Genomic DNA, 15,945 nt, shown 5'->3' on the forward strand with positions numbered 1-15,945 from the left:
TGTCCTTTGACGAGAAGCGCATCATTCTGCGGACAGGCACATGACGTCTGTCCATTCCAGATACCGTCCTGCACTCAACCGTTATCAGCCCCTTCTTGATTAACAACAAGCAACGCCCTCAAAAGTGAAGCGAAACCCTTTTTATTCAATCCGTTACGCATTGCTGTCCACAGCCTGCTAATCATGTCTTGCTATCTCTGGCTTCTTATATAATAGTCATAATAATATAATAATAAAAGGCTCCTCTTGAGTCATTTGTGATATTTCATCATTCAGCATCATTCACCCTTTTAAAAGATGATGTCAGAAAAGCTCAGTGTGTATCATTTATTTAATTAAAACAGGGTGTCTATATGGAAACATTTACATTTTAATACGTGTCTTGGTCTACCCAATTGATTTTGGTTGATAGCCCAACTGTGACAGTATTTTGGACAAGGTGGCATGACACAGCTCCTTTTCCACAGTTAAAGAGACGAGAACCTCCCCCAAACACCTGCTACGTTGAACACCTGCTACGTTAAGTTAGTTCCAAGAGACTGCATCGGCCATTTAGAGGATTTCACCCTTTGTGTCTTTCAGTTTTCAGCCCGATTCTCTCACTAAGAGAGAGAGATGAAGGGAGATGGAGGACTGATGGAGATGGAGAGACTGTGAGAGAGAGAAGCGATGGAGAGACTAGGATGACTCATTCACATTAGCATCTCAGGTGGAAACCCTGAACCGAGGCCCACAAAGGCATGCCCAGAAGCACGGATGCACACACACACGTGATGTAACCAGCCAACGCAGTCTGGTTAAAATATTTATCTCGATGAGCAAGAACGGCTGATTTAAACTGCCATCGTGACCAGGCTGACCCCATTGTAGCCTCTGACGCTTTTGAGCTGTAGATGACATGGATGCACACACTGTAATACATGTACTGTAATACATGTACTGTAATACATGTACTGTAATACATGCACTGTAATACACACACTGTAATACGCGCACTGTAATACAGGAATACATGCACTGTAATACAGGAATACATGCACTGTAATACAAGTACTGTAATACATGCACTATAATACACGCACCTTAATACACGAATACATGCAATGTAATACACACACTGTAATACACAAATACATGCACTGTAGTACATGCACTGTAATACGTACACTGTAATGCACAATCTGTAATGCACACACTGCAATACAAACACAGTAATATGCACCTACTGTAATGTGCGTGCACGTATTGTAATGCTGTCATGCTCTGATGCGCTGTAAAACACACACTGCAATGCCCACAAACGCTGTAAAACACACACTGTAATGCACGCACACACTGTAATGCACGCACACACTGTAATACAGGAATACAAGCACTGTAATAAAAGTACTGAAATACACACACTATAATACACGCACTGTAATACACTCACTGTAATACATGCACTGTAAGGCACAAACTGTAATGCACAGTCTGTAATGCACACACTGCAATGCAAACACTATAATATGCACAAACTGTAATCAACGCGCACACGTACTGTAATGCACACACGCACTGTAATGCACACACTGTAATACACGTACACACTGTAATACACGTACACACTGTAATGCACACTGCAGTGCACACACTATAATGCACACAAACACTGTAATGCGCACACACACACACACTGTAATACACACACATAGGGATAAAAACGCACAGGGAGTGAGTTGGCCAGGCAGACAGAGAAAGACAAAGCGAGGGACAGAGAGGGAAATGGAGAGTGAAATGAATTCTACAAGGGTAGCAGGATGGGAGTGACAGACGTAGATCAGTGTACCCTCTGGTCCAACAGCAGTCCCAAGCCCCAGCTAATCCCTGAGCTTTATCAGGATAAAAGGGAATATCCCAGCATTCCCCGACTTCTCATCAACTTTACAGCATCAGATGAGGTAATGTGACAGAGATCGTTCAATAGCATGTGAACCAGCAGTTCCAGAGGACACCCAGGTGCTCACAATCTTATTGGATAATTTATCCAGAGTGTCTCATTGGTGTTACTGCTGTTATGTACCTTGTTCAAGTACACATTGACAGATGTTTAACTTTGAACGCTCTGGGATTCAAACCAGCAACCTTTCAATTGCCACCCCAACACTCTACCATTCAGCTGTCTGCCACCCAAAACACGCTCAATTATATGAGGTTGGTCACGGGAAGTGTATTCCTTGGATTCATGCATTACTCATGATCTTCTCAGCCCTGCATCCCCAGACTGGCAAATAAATACTTTATGATTTCTGTCAGATCTTTCGCCATCTAAAAGCTGTGAGACCGCCACATTCCTACTCAAACTAGTTGGCATTTAAAGGCTGGGTGAGGATTTAGGAGGGTAAGTTCATTGGTTTGTTCAGTGAGTGTTTGATTCCGGCGGGGAGGGGTTTCATGTATTCATTAGGAATGGAGGTTTGGTGATAAGGGGGTTAAGGGTCGTTTTACTGACTTCTGGAGGGGTCAAGAGGAGGGGGTAGGAACCCATCATGCAATATGATTGGTTCCTGAGGAGTAAGTAGCACATCCCTGATCCAGGCTATCATGGTATGAAAGATTGGACTGGACTTTCACAACTTTATGCGCGTATGAACACCCTCCTGGGTAAACAGCACTGTCAGGGTGCATTAGTTAATGTTTATTTTTTTTAACAGCCATTTCCTACAGAAATCTCTCTCAATAATTAGCTGAGAAGACGGTGCCGTCTGTTAAGGCGAAGCCTCGTTTACAGGCCTCATCTCACGGCCAATCAGAGCGTGGCGCCCATTAGCCCGGTCCCAAATGACTCCCTGTTCCCCCTTTAGAGTGCCCTGCGTCTGACAGGCCGCGCCGGGCACCGGGGTGGGAGTGGTTGGCTGTGGAGGGTGTTGGGGTGTTGTTTGGGACCCAGGCGGCATGTCTGCCTGCCACATTCAGTATCTGTCCCCACTGGTGGGCCCTGTCTTAACTAACCGGACGACAGCTTTAATGAGTCTATCAGCATCTGGCCGGGTTTAACCAAGCAACATGGTGTCGCTCAAACTCAGCCCTCCTCGCATCCACTAACTCTTGTTACTCTCTTTTTTTTTTTTTGCACAGAAATCTGCTGGACAGGGATACCTTCTCCAAATCAGACCCAAGTAAGTCAGTCACCCCCTTCCCCCCTCGCTGCTTTTCTGCTGTTTGTTTCAGTCACTGTCATCAATCCATGATACATTATTTCTGTTCATTCTGACCTTTGTGTGCTGATGGAATTCCTGAGGCTCAGCTTCTTCCTGATCAACCAGAACATCTCTAAGCATTCTGTGCCACTCCTTAATCGTTTAGCTAGTTAGCGTGCCTGTATGATGAGCTCCTAGTCCAGGCTCACCCCTCCCCATCAAACTCCTTCTCCATACCATGTTCATTACTTTTATCTAGTCCTCCATCCATCCTTCTTTCTTCTGTTTTTCCCACAAGACTGTGTTTTCTTTAGGGTTTGGGTTAGCTGGAGGCTCATGTGAAAAGGAATAAGGCTTTGTGGGGACCATGCTGCCTGGATGGTATTCCTATCTGTGTGCTTTAATGGATCACCATGTGTGTGTGCTGTACTTGTACTGATTAATACTGACTGATTAATCACTATGGCCTTTATTAATCAGTTGCATTTGATTGTGTTATGTATTATGGCCCTGTTGCATTATTTTTACCTCTCTTTCTCCCTCTCTTTCTTTCTTTCTCTTGCTCTGTGCCTTTCTCTCTCTCTTTTTATTTCTCTTATCTCTGTGTCGTTGGGATACATTGCTCGTGTTTTTCATATTTCTGTATTTGTCTTTCTTTTCTTTCAGGCCTTTTGTCTGCTTGTCTCCTTTTCTGCCTTTCTTGCAATTCTTGTATTCCCGTAGCCTTGCATGAATTCCTGTAAGTTTTTCTACTGCCCCCCCCTCCCTTTCTTTAGATATGTTTCATGATTTGAGCACACCACAAACAAATACTCCCCCCTCCCCCACGCACACACACACAAATACTCCCCTCCACGCACATACACACAAACCCCCCCCCACACACACACACACACAAATACCCCCCCCCCCCCCCCAAACACACACACACACACACAAAATACTTCCCTCCCCGCACACATATGGACGCGCACACACAAAAACACTTTCTATCCTTGTGGGGACCTGAAAACAAACCCAGACCCATTAGTCCATGCTCCCGATTTCCCCTCGCCCTTAACCTAACCCTGACCTCAAAACAACATGTTTATGCCTACACTTAACCTAGTCTTAACTCCTAACCCTAAACCTAACCAGTAATGCCTAAACCTAAAATTAACCCCATTTTTAACACTATGCCAAATTTTACATATTTCCTAAACCTAACTCGGCCTGAAATTGCATTTCTCATAGCAGGGACCCGTCAAAAACCTTGTTTGGGCCGTTTCTTTTTTTTCTTTTCTTTGTGAGGACATTAGGTCACCAAAGGTACCCAGACGTCGAACACACACTTACGATGCAGTTCTTGATGTCTGCCACCGTCAAACCTGTCACGGAGATCGTTTTGGCAACTGATCTCTCTATTCATCATCTGCAAATGATGTCTGGATGTCTCCGAGTCTTGCCCCTCTCCCCTCCCCGTCACCAACCGACATGAGAACGCCAGGCATCACCGTCATGGTCCTTATCATCCTTCTAATCAGCCCTCTCACCGTCCACATCATCCTTCTAATCAGCCCTCTCACCGTCCACATCATGCCTCGTTAGTCACTCACTCCGCTCCTTATGTCATGGGTCATAATCTAATGTATTCACCATAATGTATTTGATCTGCTGCCAAGATTAGGGAGAAGTGAAGGGAAATGGACCTTGTCACTAAAACAGCAAGGCCTGTATTCATATATGAGCGATAGATAACGAGAGAGAGACCGATTCAGACCAACTGAAATGGAGATTAGAGCAGTAGCCGCTTGAATCTGAGTGAAGAGACAGGAAGAGCAGAAAACGACAAAATGAGAGTTACCACATAACCGTTGATATACTCCCGGGTCCCACCAGCCTGGGTTTATACAGCAGTGACAGGAGGCTGATAGGCGTATAAATATGAGCCAGGTCCAGGTATATGCAATATATTCATGTAGGGAGGCACTTGTGCTGAGTGGCCATCTTAATCAAGCTGAGTGTCGCTGCTCAAGTCTTCCAGCATTAAGCTGCTTCAGTGGACAGGGAGAGGCTGTGGGAAAGCCAAGAGTCAGGGGGAGACCCAGGGAGCGACAGAGGAGGGACAGAGGAGGGTTTTCATTATCCAGTGGAACTTCCTGTGGGGAGAGTACGGGTCTTGTGTCTTTGTGGGTATGTGTTTAAACGAGAGAGAAACAGTTGAGGAATGAAGAGATCACAGAGATGAAGACACAAAGGCTGCTCTTATGTTGGTTAGATTCCTCTCCTCCCTCGCTCTGGAAAAGGCAACTGAACAGAGCCTAATTGGCTTCAGCTCTCTCCAGGGTTGCTGAGTAGGTGATTAAATTTAGGTGCGTATGTGTGTGAGAGAGGGAGCTGGCGCGTTAGTGGGCCCTAGCGTGTGTGTGTCACTAGCCGAACAGAAGCTTATTATGCTATAACCTCTCAAAGCCTGACTGGAAAGAAATACACCATTTGAGCTCAGCGATCACAACCATCATTACCAGTGCGTTGCTCTTGATTAAATGTTCCTCCTGTAACATTTGGAATTCTGTAATGCCTTTTCATCATACTAAAATGAAAATTAGCAAAAATGACACAACATTTTGAATAGATGAAATGTCATGTTCTGGAAGTACTGGAATTGGTTATTTTGCTGTTTTGCCTATGGTCATGATATATTTCCAAAAGCTTTACTATTCAATGATATTTGGCTGTTTTCTATTTGCTACAGTACTGGTTTCCTCCTCCTTTTTTCACCTTCTGCTTTGTTTCTTCTTTCCGTAGTCTGCGTTCTGTATACACAAGGCATTGGCAACAAAGAGTGGAGAGAGGTGAGTTCACTGTTAAAAGAGAATTACTTTCCAGTTTGATGCTGGATGCTTTTTGTCAACAGTCCACAGGCAAAGAAAAAAAGTAATCCATGTTTCATTTTTCTGTAAACAGCCATTTTAAACTTCAGTTAACTTTAGAGATTGCTTGCTAAAAATAAGCCATGGGGGTGCCTGGGCATGTTTATTTTTATGGCCAAATCAGCTATTAGTAGCATGAAAGTACTGATTGATTTAATTTCTGATGCTTTTGTTGTATTTCTTTTTTATATACTCTCATTGTGATTATTTACTTTTGTGCTATAAAAAAGGTGTAGCTAACCTTTGGCTAAAGGTTGCAGAAATCAGGCTGTTTTAAGAAAAACTGTAGACTTAATCAATGATTCGGCTTTCTTGACCTAATTATTATTTTATTTTTCAGGGTAAGTATCCATCTAACATTTAAGTTAGTAAACTTCTCCTTTTTCTGCCCCAGGGACAAAAGGCTTGAAAGAGGCCTGAGATGTAGCAGAAATCAAACATAAATATTTATACATGTAAATGAAGTGAATCCTCAAACCAATCATAACTTCAGTATTCAGTTAAACTCGAGTTATATTTTCCATCTGTGAATATTTGGCCTGTATTAATAATTACTGAAATTTCAGACATGATAACCCTAGATAGATACAGTAGGGAGAACAAGTATTTGATACACTGCAGATTTTGCAGGTTTTCCTACTTAAAAGCATGTAGAAGTCTGTAATTCTTATCATAGGTACTCTTCAATTGTGAGTGATGGAATCTAAAACAAAAATCCAGAAAGTCACATTGTATGGTTTTTAAGTAATTAATTTGCATTTTATTGCATGACAAGTATTTGATACATCAGAAAAGCAGAACTTAATATTTGGTACAGAAACCTTTGTTTGCAATTACAGAGATCATACATTTCCTGTAGTTCTTGACCAAGTTTGCATACACTGCAGCAGTGATTTTGGCCCACTCCTCCATACAGACTTCCTTCAGATCCTTCAGGTTTCAGGGCTGTCGCTGGGCAATACGGACTTTCAGCTCCCTCCAAAGATTTTCTATTGGTTCAGGTCTGGAGACTGGCTAGGCCACTCCAGGACCTTGAGATGCTTCTTATGGAGCCACTCCTTAGTTGCCCTGGCTGTGTGTTTCGGGTCGTTGTCATGCTGGAAGACCCAGCCACGACCCATCTTCAATGCTCTTACTGAGGGAAGGGAAGGTTGTTGGCCAAGATCTCGCGATACATGGCCCCATCCATCCTCCCCTCAATACGGTGCAGTCGTCCTGTCCCCTTTGCAGAAAAGCATCCCCAAAGAACAATGTTTCCACTTCCATGCTTCACGGTTGGGATGGTGTTTAGACCCAAAAGCTCTATTTTTGTCTCATCAGACCACATGACCTTCCCCCATTCCTCCTCTGGATCATCCAGATGGTCATTGGCAAACTTCAGACGGGCCTGGACATGCGCTGGCTTGAGCAGGGGGACCTTGCGTGCGCTGCAGGATTTTAATCCATGACGGCGTAGTGTGTTACTGATGGTTTTCTTTGAGACTGTGGTCCCAGCTCTCTTCAGGTCACTGACCAGGTCCTGTCGTGTAGTTCTGGGCTGATCCCTCACCTTCCTCATGATCATTGATGCCCCACGAGGTGAGATCTTGCATGGAGCCCCAGACCGAGGGAGATTGACTGTCATCTTGAACTTCTTCCATTTTCTAATAATTGCGCCAATAGTTGTTGCCTTCTCACCAAGTTGCTTGCCTATTGTCCTGTAGCCCATCCCAGCCTTGTGCAGGTCTAAAATTTTATCCCTGATGTCCTTACACAGCTCTCTGGTCTTGGCCATTGTGGAGAGGTTGGATCCTGTTTGATTGAGTGTGTGGACAGGTGTCTTTTATACAGGTAACAAGTTCAAACAGGTGCAGTTAATAAAGGTGAGTGGAGAACAGGAGGGCTTCTTAAAGAAAAACTAACAGGTCTGTGAGTGCCGGAATTCTTACTGGTTGGTAGGTGATCAAATACTTATGTTATGCAATAAAATGCCAATTAATTATTCAAAAATTATACAATGTAATTTTCTGGATTTTTTCTCTCAGTTGAAGTGTACCTATGATAAAAATGACAGACCTCTACATGCTTTGTAAGTAGGTAAACCTGCAAAATTGGCAGTGTATCAAATACTTGTTCTCCCTACTGTAGATGTGTGCTTGTATTAATTGGATATCAGTATTTTTAATTCATTCATTCTCTCTCAATATTTCACATTTATAGGAAATAGCGATGACAGGATAAAATTTGTAGAGACTCGTATAGAAGCAGTCAATGAATTTCAATGAAGATCTTCATTAGAAACTGTAAAAAAAGTAAATCATAACTGTAGTTTCTGACACAACCCTATTAAACTGAAAGAAATATCTAGCAAATAGTTTTTATATTTTCTCCATATCTTTCTTACTAGTTTGGAAGGACAGAGGTGATTGACAACACTCTCAATCCGGAGTTTGTTCGTAAATTCATCTTGGATTATTTCTTCGAAGAACGACAGAATCTGCGATTTGACTTGTAAGTAAAAGTATACATTTTATGTATCTATTTATAGCGTAGAGGTTCTGTAGTATGCTGTCCAGGTGGATTACTGTGTCTACCGAGTCTATAAGTCTTGGCAAAGTGTGTGTATGTCCACCTGTCTGTGTTTGTCTGAACCTGATGTGTGTGTTTGTCTGTCTATGTGTGGGGATCGGTGTCCCCCGTCCTGCGGTCCTGTCGCGTTAGTCTGAAAAAGATTTGCATCTCATGTAAACTTGCAAGCGGTCAGGAGGTCACGTAGGCACTGCCTTGTCCTGGCGAGAGAGAGAGTGAAGTGTCCAATGGTCACCGTTTTTGTGCGTGTGTCACCAGTTGTTGTCATGACAACTGAGCCACCGACAAGAACTGAAGTGAGGCCAACGCATTCCTTTACTATTCGCAGAGACCTTCTCTGTATGATTAATGTGACCAATCAGTCGCTATACAGTTAGGACAAGAATTGGATCCTACACTTACATATGAAGGTAAATCAAATGGAAATTCCTGCTCTTAATTGCCCGTAACAGACAAGCTCCACTTTCCTGTTGCCTGGCTGAGACAGTAACCGCTCCACAGTTTCATGATGAGTGAGCGTCTGTGTAATGAGGGCTTTGTTTTTTCACTGCTCAACAGCACTGACAGCGTGACTCCTAATTATTTCGCTAAAAGAGGGTGACTGGAGGTATTGTTTTGCCTTTCACTGAACACACACACACACCACTGTAAGAGTCTTTAAATGGCTGGCGTGTAAGTTAAGATGGAGTAGCCGTACAGTATGGGGATGGAAATGGAAATGTGATTCATCGTGTGTTTCGCGTTTTCTATTCAAAGCACACGTGAGTAGCCGTGTTCCAGGCATCGGTGCTAACCCTGGCACGCATGTCGTTCAAACACTAGATACACAAAAACACACACAGTGCAGGCATCATGACCATTGTCGTACACACACACACACACAGTGCAGGCATCATGACCATTGTCGTACACACACACACACAGTGCAGGCATCATGACCATTGTCGTACACACACACACACACAGTGCAGGCATCATGACCATTGTCATTCTCACACACACACACACACACAGTGCAGGCATCATGACCATTGTCGTACACACACACACACACACACACACACACACAGTGCAGGCATCATGACCGTTGTCATCTCACACACACACACACACACACACAGTGCAGGCATCATGACCGTTGTCGTTCACACACTAGATACACACACACACACACACACACAGTGCAGGCATCATGAGTGTTGTCGTTCACACACACACACACACACACAGTGCAGGCATCATGAGCGTTGTCGTTCACACACACACACACACAGTGCAGGCATTATGAGCGTTGTCGTTCACACACACACACACACACACACACACACACACACAGTGCAGGCATCATGAGCGTTGTCGTTCACACACACACACACACAGTGCAGGCATCATGAGCGTTGTCGTTCACACACACACACACACAGTGCAGGCATCATGAGCGTTGTCGTTCACACACACACACACACACAGTGCAGGCATCATGAGCGTTGTCGTTCACACACACACACACACAGTGCAGGCATCATGAGCGTTGTCGTTCACACACACACACACACAGTGCAGGCATCATGAGCGTTGTCGTTCACACACACACACACACAGTGCAGGCATCATGAGCGTTGTCGTTCACACACACACACACACACACACAGTGCAGGCATCATGAGCGTTGTCGTTCACACACACACACACACAGTGCAGGCATCATGAGCGTTGTCGTTCCTCAGGACCCGTGGTTGAGATGTGGAGGCGGGACTACATGACAGACTATTAATAGACCAGGGAGCCCTAACGCAGCTCAGCCAGGCGGAGGGAGTGGAGACGGGCGGACACTGTGCGTGTGTATTCTGGGTGGTGTGTGTATGTGTCTCCCCTCAGGCTCTATGTCGTGTGTGTGTGTGTGGGGGGGGGGGGGGCAGTATCAGACCATGCTATGGTCTCAACGAGGTCTGTGCTTGGCTTATGCTGCCTTTCATTCCGTAGTTCCTCCTTTCAATCACTTTCTTTACCTCTTCCGTCTGCTGCTCTCTTCCGTCCTCTGTTTCCCCTGTCTTTGTGTTGTCCTGGTTACTGTCAGAGTAGATGGTGGGTAATCCAACTCTTTGATGTATGTTATGGCCTGGTAGATTGTCGTCGCTGTGCAGAAGAATGAATAGCCTCCTGTGTTTAATGGTGAGACAGGGCAGCTATTCATTCTGGTTTGTCCTGGTCTGAAATACAATTTTCCCGGGCAGGCGACTGGAACTCAAGTCAAATGGCTTTTGGAGAGAGGGGTGGACAGGAGAGGGAAGGAGCTCTGCCAGGATGTGTTAATGGCAGCACACACAGGCAGACACACTCCCCTGTGTGAATAATTGTGTGTTGGTCTGCGTGGGTGCTTGTGTGTGTTTCTTTGTGTTGCTCGAGAGGAAATAGTGTTTTCCTGAAGGTAATTGATCTGGTTTAGTAGAATAGACCATTACGGCAGTATGTGCCTCCGGTCCTCGGTAAGTTAAAAAACAAATATCCCAGAGCTCATTCTGACAATTCTGTGAATGACAGATACATGATGCTTCCTGTCTGGCTGTCTGACGGTGGCTGTACATCCGAACGATTTGTCTGTTCCACTGGGGTTGCATGGGACCCACGCCGCACACAGTAGACCCTGATGCACTCTGGTTTCTGTATAACAGCCTGAGCTTGGAAAAGTGGTTGCTCGAAGACTCAACTCTAACCCTTCCTTTGAAGTTGTTGGGTGACATTAAAAAGAGGAGTGTAATACGTAACAAAATCATTGGCGATTAGGTCGTCTCTAACCAATCTGAGTATCAAAGGCAGTGCTGAACATTTTAGTAAATATTGCTTTAACCATTTGTTTTCTGGCTTTGGCCCAACCCAATTGATTTCTGGGACCAATCGAACTTAACCTATTGGTTTCAGGGACCAATCAGACTTGACCTATTGGTTCAGGGACCTGTCAAACGATTTAATGTACTGAAGATCCCACAATGCATCTTTAAGGTGGACGAGAACAAGTGTGTGTTTGTATGTATGTGTGTGTGTGAGAGTGCCAGTCACGGGCATAAATGAAACACCTGGGCAGGGGTGACTGTCACCAAAACATCCACTTTTCAGGCTTTGATTTGGTTTCCATTTGGTCTCTGAATATCAGATGCTTCTAGTTTGTGTACGCAGACACACACACACAGAGCGAGAGAGAGAGAGAGAGAGGGGGGGGGGGGGGGTGCGAACAGGGGGAGAGAGAGAGTGAGAGAGAGAGAGATCCTCTCCATGTAATCACCAGAATCACAAACCACCGGTTGTTTGATATCCTTCATCCAGTGGAGTACGACGGCCCTGCAGAGATGACAGGAGATGACCCACTGGGCTGATTGTGAATACACTATTCTGTCTATCAACAAATGGATAACAAATTGTGTCCATCTCTGGGATATGTTACAGTAGGGAAGTGATAGTCCAGAATGTGCTCTAAAGGGATTACATGTGTTTGTGTGTCATGTAGTATAGGGTTATACTTTAACAGTGTTGGCCCTTGGTGAAGAAACAAGAGAAAATCTACGTTCTCCAATTGTGAAAGATAATTACATTGAGTATGTTTCAGTAGCCTCATCTGTGTACCCAAACAAGAAGCAGCGGCCTGTTTCTGTAATTGGAAAAAAAGCAATATATCCTAGAATGTAGCGTTCGCCTTAATCCTCTCTCGTCGGTGGTGGGATCTTTCAGTCCATCAGCTCCAGTAATGAAGAACCACAGGGCTTCTACCGTTGGTCTTTGTGCTGCTGCGTTTCTCTCCGCTACGCTTAGCTCAGTCTCCACCAAAAATTGCTATAAAAAATGAGTTCAAATATAGACCTCTATTTTTAGTAGCTGTGTAAAATGATCCATGCTGTGAAATTACTAAGAATTGTCTCTGAATCAGCTTCTGATTACAGTCCTGTTGGACAGAGATAAGCTCTTACTGACCTCCCTCAAAAACCGACACACTCAGACCTCTGTGTTGGTAAAATGACACAACAAACGCACAAAGGTGTGCACGCGCTAAAACAGACACACCACACACACCTAAACACATTTAAATGCCAAGGGTGTTATCCACTTTGACATTTCAGTGTACCGCAAGGAAACGTTTGAACATTTAAAAAGCACTAGCAGACATTAAAAGGTCCATGTGTGACATTCTGTATTTAGTGAGGGGTGTAACTGAGTGTCCTGTTGTGTGTATCTCCTGCTGCTCTCTGCCACATGGACCGCTGTCATCTCCATCCACTAACATGATCTGTTTCTCTTCTCTAGGTACGATGTTGACTCAAAGAGTGCCAACCTGTCCAAACACGTGAGTCTCTCTACCTCAGATCTCCCCATGCGTGCGTGCGTGTGTGCGTGCGTGTGTATGTGTGTGCGTGCAGCATGATAGTAGTTCATCTCTGTTCTTTTAATGAGTGTTTAGCATTTAATTTGGGGATTACCTCCTGGTTTCAGCACCTCACACACACACACATACACACACACACACACTCCGTCCCTCTGCCTCTCCCCCTGTCTATTTTCATTGCTGTGAACAAAACACACGGAAAAGGCAAATGAAATATAGCTGAGCTATCAGTCTGTCTCTGTTGACAGACAATAAACCCTCATTCTCTGTCATTAAGATTTTCCTTTATTTACATTAAGACAGAGACAGACTCACACACATGCATCCTGGTGGGGTCTGCTTTGGTTGTCTTCGGCTGATACCATTGAAAGCAGGAGATGCAGATTACCCAGTGCAGTCATAACATGTGAGGACCTCATCTGCGCTGGGGGAATTGGGCATGTTGTACCCTCCTCATCTGCGCTGGGGGAATTGGGCATGTTGTACCCTCCTCATCTGCGCTGGGGGAATTGGGCATGTTGTACCCTCTTCATCTGCGCTGGGGGAATTGGGCATGTTGTACCCTCCTCATCTACGCTGGGGGAATTGGGCATGTTGTACCCTCTTCTTCTGCACTGGCACTCAAACTCTATTCCACTAATGGATCTCTGTCTAGCTGCTAGCTCCGCACTCTGCAGAATTAGAGCAAGTGCATGCTTTTGTACCAGCCCAACTCTAACGCATCATATTCAGAGCGATTGGTTTTACAATAATCCAAATGAATCACTATATTTTATTTTACAACATCTAGTGATTGTCTCAAAGGACTCCTATTACATGACTCACTGGACTGATAGCATTGTTCTAGCATTATCCTGGCCGTATCTTGGCATTGTTCTAGCATTATCCTGGCCTTATCTTGGCATTGTTCAGGCATTATCCTGGCCTTATCTTGGCATTGTTCAAGCATTATCCTGGCCTTATCTTGGCATTGTTCTAGCATTATCCTGGCCTTATCTTGGCATTGTTTTAAGCATTATCCTGGCCTTATCTTGGCATTGTTCTAGCATTATCCAGGGCTAATCTTGGCATTATTAGGCTAATCTTGGGCATTAGCCTGTCATTATCTAACTTAATGGTAAGCTAGAGTAATTAGTTAAATTCTGATGTTCCTCATATACACTCACCTAAAAGATTATTAGGAACAGCTGTTCAATTTCTCATTAATGCAATTATCTAATCAACCAATCACATGGCAGTTGCTTCAATGCATTTAGGGGTGTGGTCCTGGTCAAGACAATCTCCTGAACTCCAAACTGAATGTCAGAATGGGAAAGAAAGGTGATTTAAGCAATTTTGAGCGTGGCATGGTTATTGGTGCCAGACGGGCTGGTCTGAGTATTTCACAATCTGCTCAGTTACTGGGATTTTCACGCACTACCATTTCTAGGGTTTACAAAGAATGGTGTGAAAAGGGAAAAACATCCAGTATGCGGCAGTCCTGTGGGCGAAAATGCCTTGCTGATGCTAGACGTCAGAGGAGAATGGGCCGACTGATTCAAGCTGATAGAAGGGCAACTTTGACTAAAATAACCACTCGTTACAACCGAGGTATGCAGCAAAGCATTTGTGAAGCCACAACATGCACAACCTTGAGGCGGATGGGCTACAACAGCAGAAGACCCCACCGGGTACCACTCATCTCCACTCCACAGCCTTGTTACCACTGTGCAGGCTGGTGGTGGTGGTGTAATGGTGTGGGGGATGTTTTCTTTGCACACTTTAGGCCCCTTAGTGCCAATTGGGCGTTGTTTAAATGCCACAGCCTACCTGAGCATTGTTTCTGACCATGTCCATCCCTTTATGACCACCATGTACCCATCCTCTGATGGCTACTTCCAGCAGGATAATGCAACATGTCACAAAGCTCGAATCATTTCAAATTGGTTTCTTGAACATGACAATTAGTTCACTGTACTGAAATGGCCCCCACAGTCACCAGATCTCAAGCCAATCTTTGGGATGTGGTGGAACGGGAGCTTCGTGCCCTGGATGTGCATCCCACAAATCTCCATCAACTGCAAGATGCTATCCTATCAATAGGGGCCAACATTTCTAAAGAATGCTTTTAGCACCTTGTTGAATCAATGCCACGTAGAATTAAGGCAGTTCTGAAGGCGAAAGGGGGTCAAACACAGTATTAGTATGGTGTTCCTAATAATTATTTAGGTGAGTGTATATTGTATTAGGATTGGCTAGCTGGGAGCATGACCCTTGCTGTCCTAGCTTATTGGGAATCAGCCACGTTTAAGCTGGCTCAGTGCAATATTTGTTTTGGCAGTTGGAAAGTCTGCTAACGATTGTGGTCAGAGAAATCACCTGGTCTGGTTAGACTTTGTTCAGCAAACAAACGCAACACGGAAGGTCACCACAGAACCATAAACAAAGAGAATGAGTTATTTCAGGACTTTTTATTTATTGTGTATGAATTCGTACATGGACCAACAGGCCATGCGTCACATGTGTATATATATTTAACATCACCTGAGTTACCAAACTTATAGCTAGGTAAGACAATGCAAAAGGGGTTTCTGGTAGTGTAGATGCATAGAGAGAGCATTGTCTGAACTTTTCTGTGGTCAGAGTATAAAAGGGGGAGTGGTCACTGAGTTGGGCCGTCAGTTGATCACTTGTGCTGTCACTGTCCAACAGTCATGGAAAATAACTCAAATTTTCCATTCTGCTTAGGTGGATTACAAACCTCAAAGAAAACAATGCCATGAAAACAAAACAATAAATGGTGGGGCAGGTGTGGGTGTGGCCTGGCTCCTGTGGGACATGGCCTGACTCATTTGGGCTGTGGCCAGGCTCACTTGGGGTGTGGCCTGGCTCATGGGCCGTGGCTTGTGTTATATGGGCGTGGCCTGGGTCCTAT

General features: G+C 44.5%; 1 protein-coding gene across 9 annotated transcripts in view; it reads left to right on the plus strand.

Moving 5' to 3' along the window:
- Positions 1 to 15,945, plus strand: part of LOC105028206 (copine-8) — an 89,922-nt gene that overhangs the window by 16,429 nt on the left and 57,548 nt on the right. For 3 of the 9 annotated variants that reach the window (XM_010900777.4, XM_010900779.4, XM_020042925.2), the window contains exons 2-5: positions 3,118 to 3,158; positions 5,967 to 6,013; positions 8,478 to 8,581; positions 12,953 to 12,992. In XM_010900777.4, the coding sequence (XP_010899079.1) occupies positions 3,118 to 3,158; positions 5,967 to 6,013; positions 8,478 to 8,581; positions 12,953 to 12,992 (232 nt within the window). Of the gene's footprint in view, positions 1 to 3,117; positions 3,159 to 3,845; positions 3,919 to 4,138; positions 4,762 to 5,667; positions 5,686 to 5,966; positions 6,014 to 8,477; positions 8,582 to 12,952; positions 12,993 to 15,945 lie in introns of those variants that run through there. The other 6 variants (XM_020042922.2, XM_020042923.2, XM_020042924.3 and 3 more) reach the window with 5 other exon arrangements.

This window comes from Esox lucius, chromosome 23, assembly GCF_011004845.1.
Source record: "Esox lucius isolate fEsoLuc1 chromosome 23, fEsoLuc1.pri, whole genome shotgun sequence".
NCBI classification, from domain to species: domain Eukaryota; kingdom Metazoa; phylum Chordata; class Actinopteri; order Esociformes; family Esocidae; genus Esox; species Esox lucius.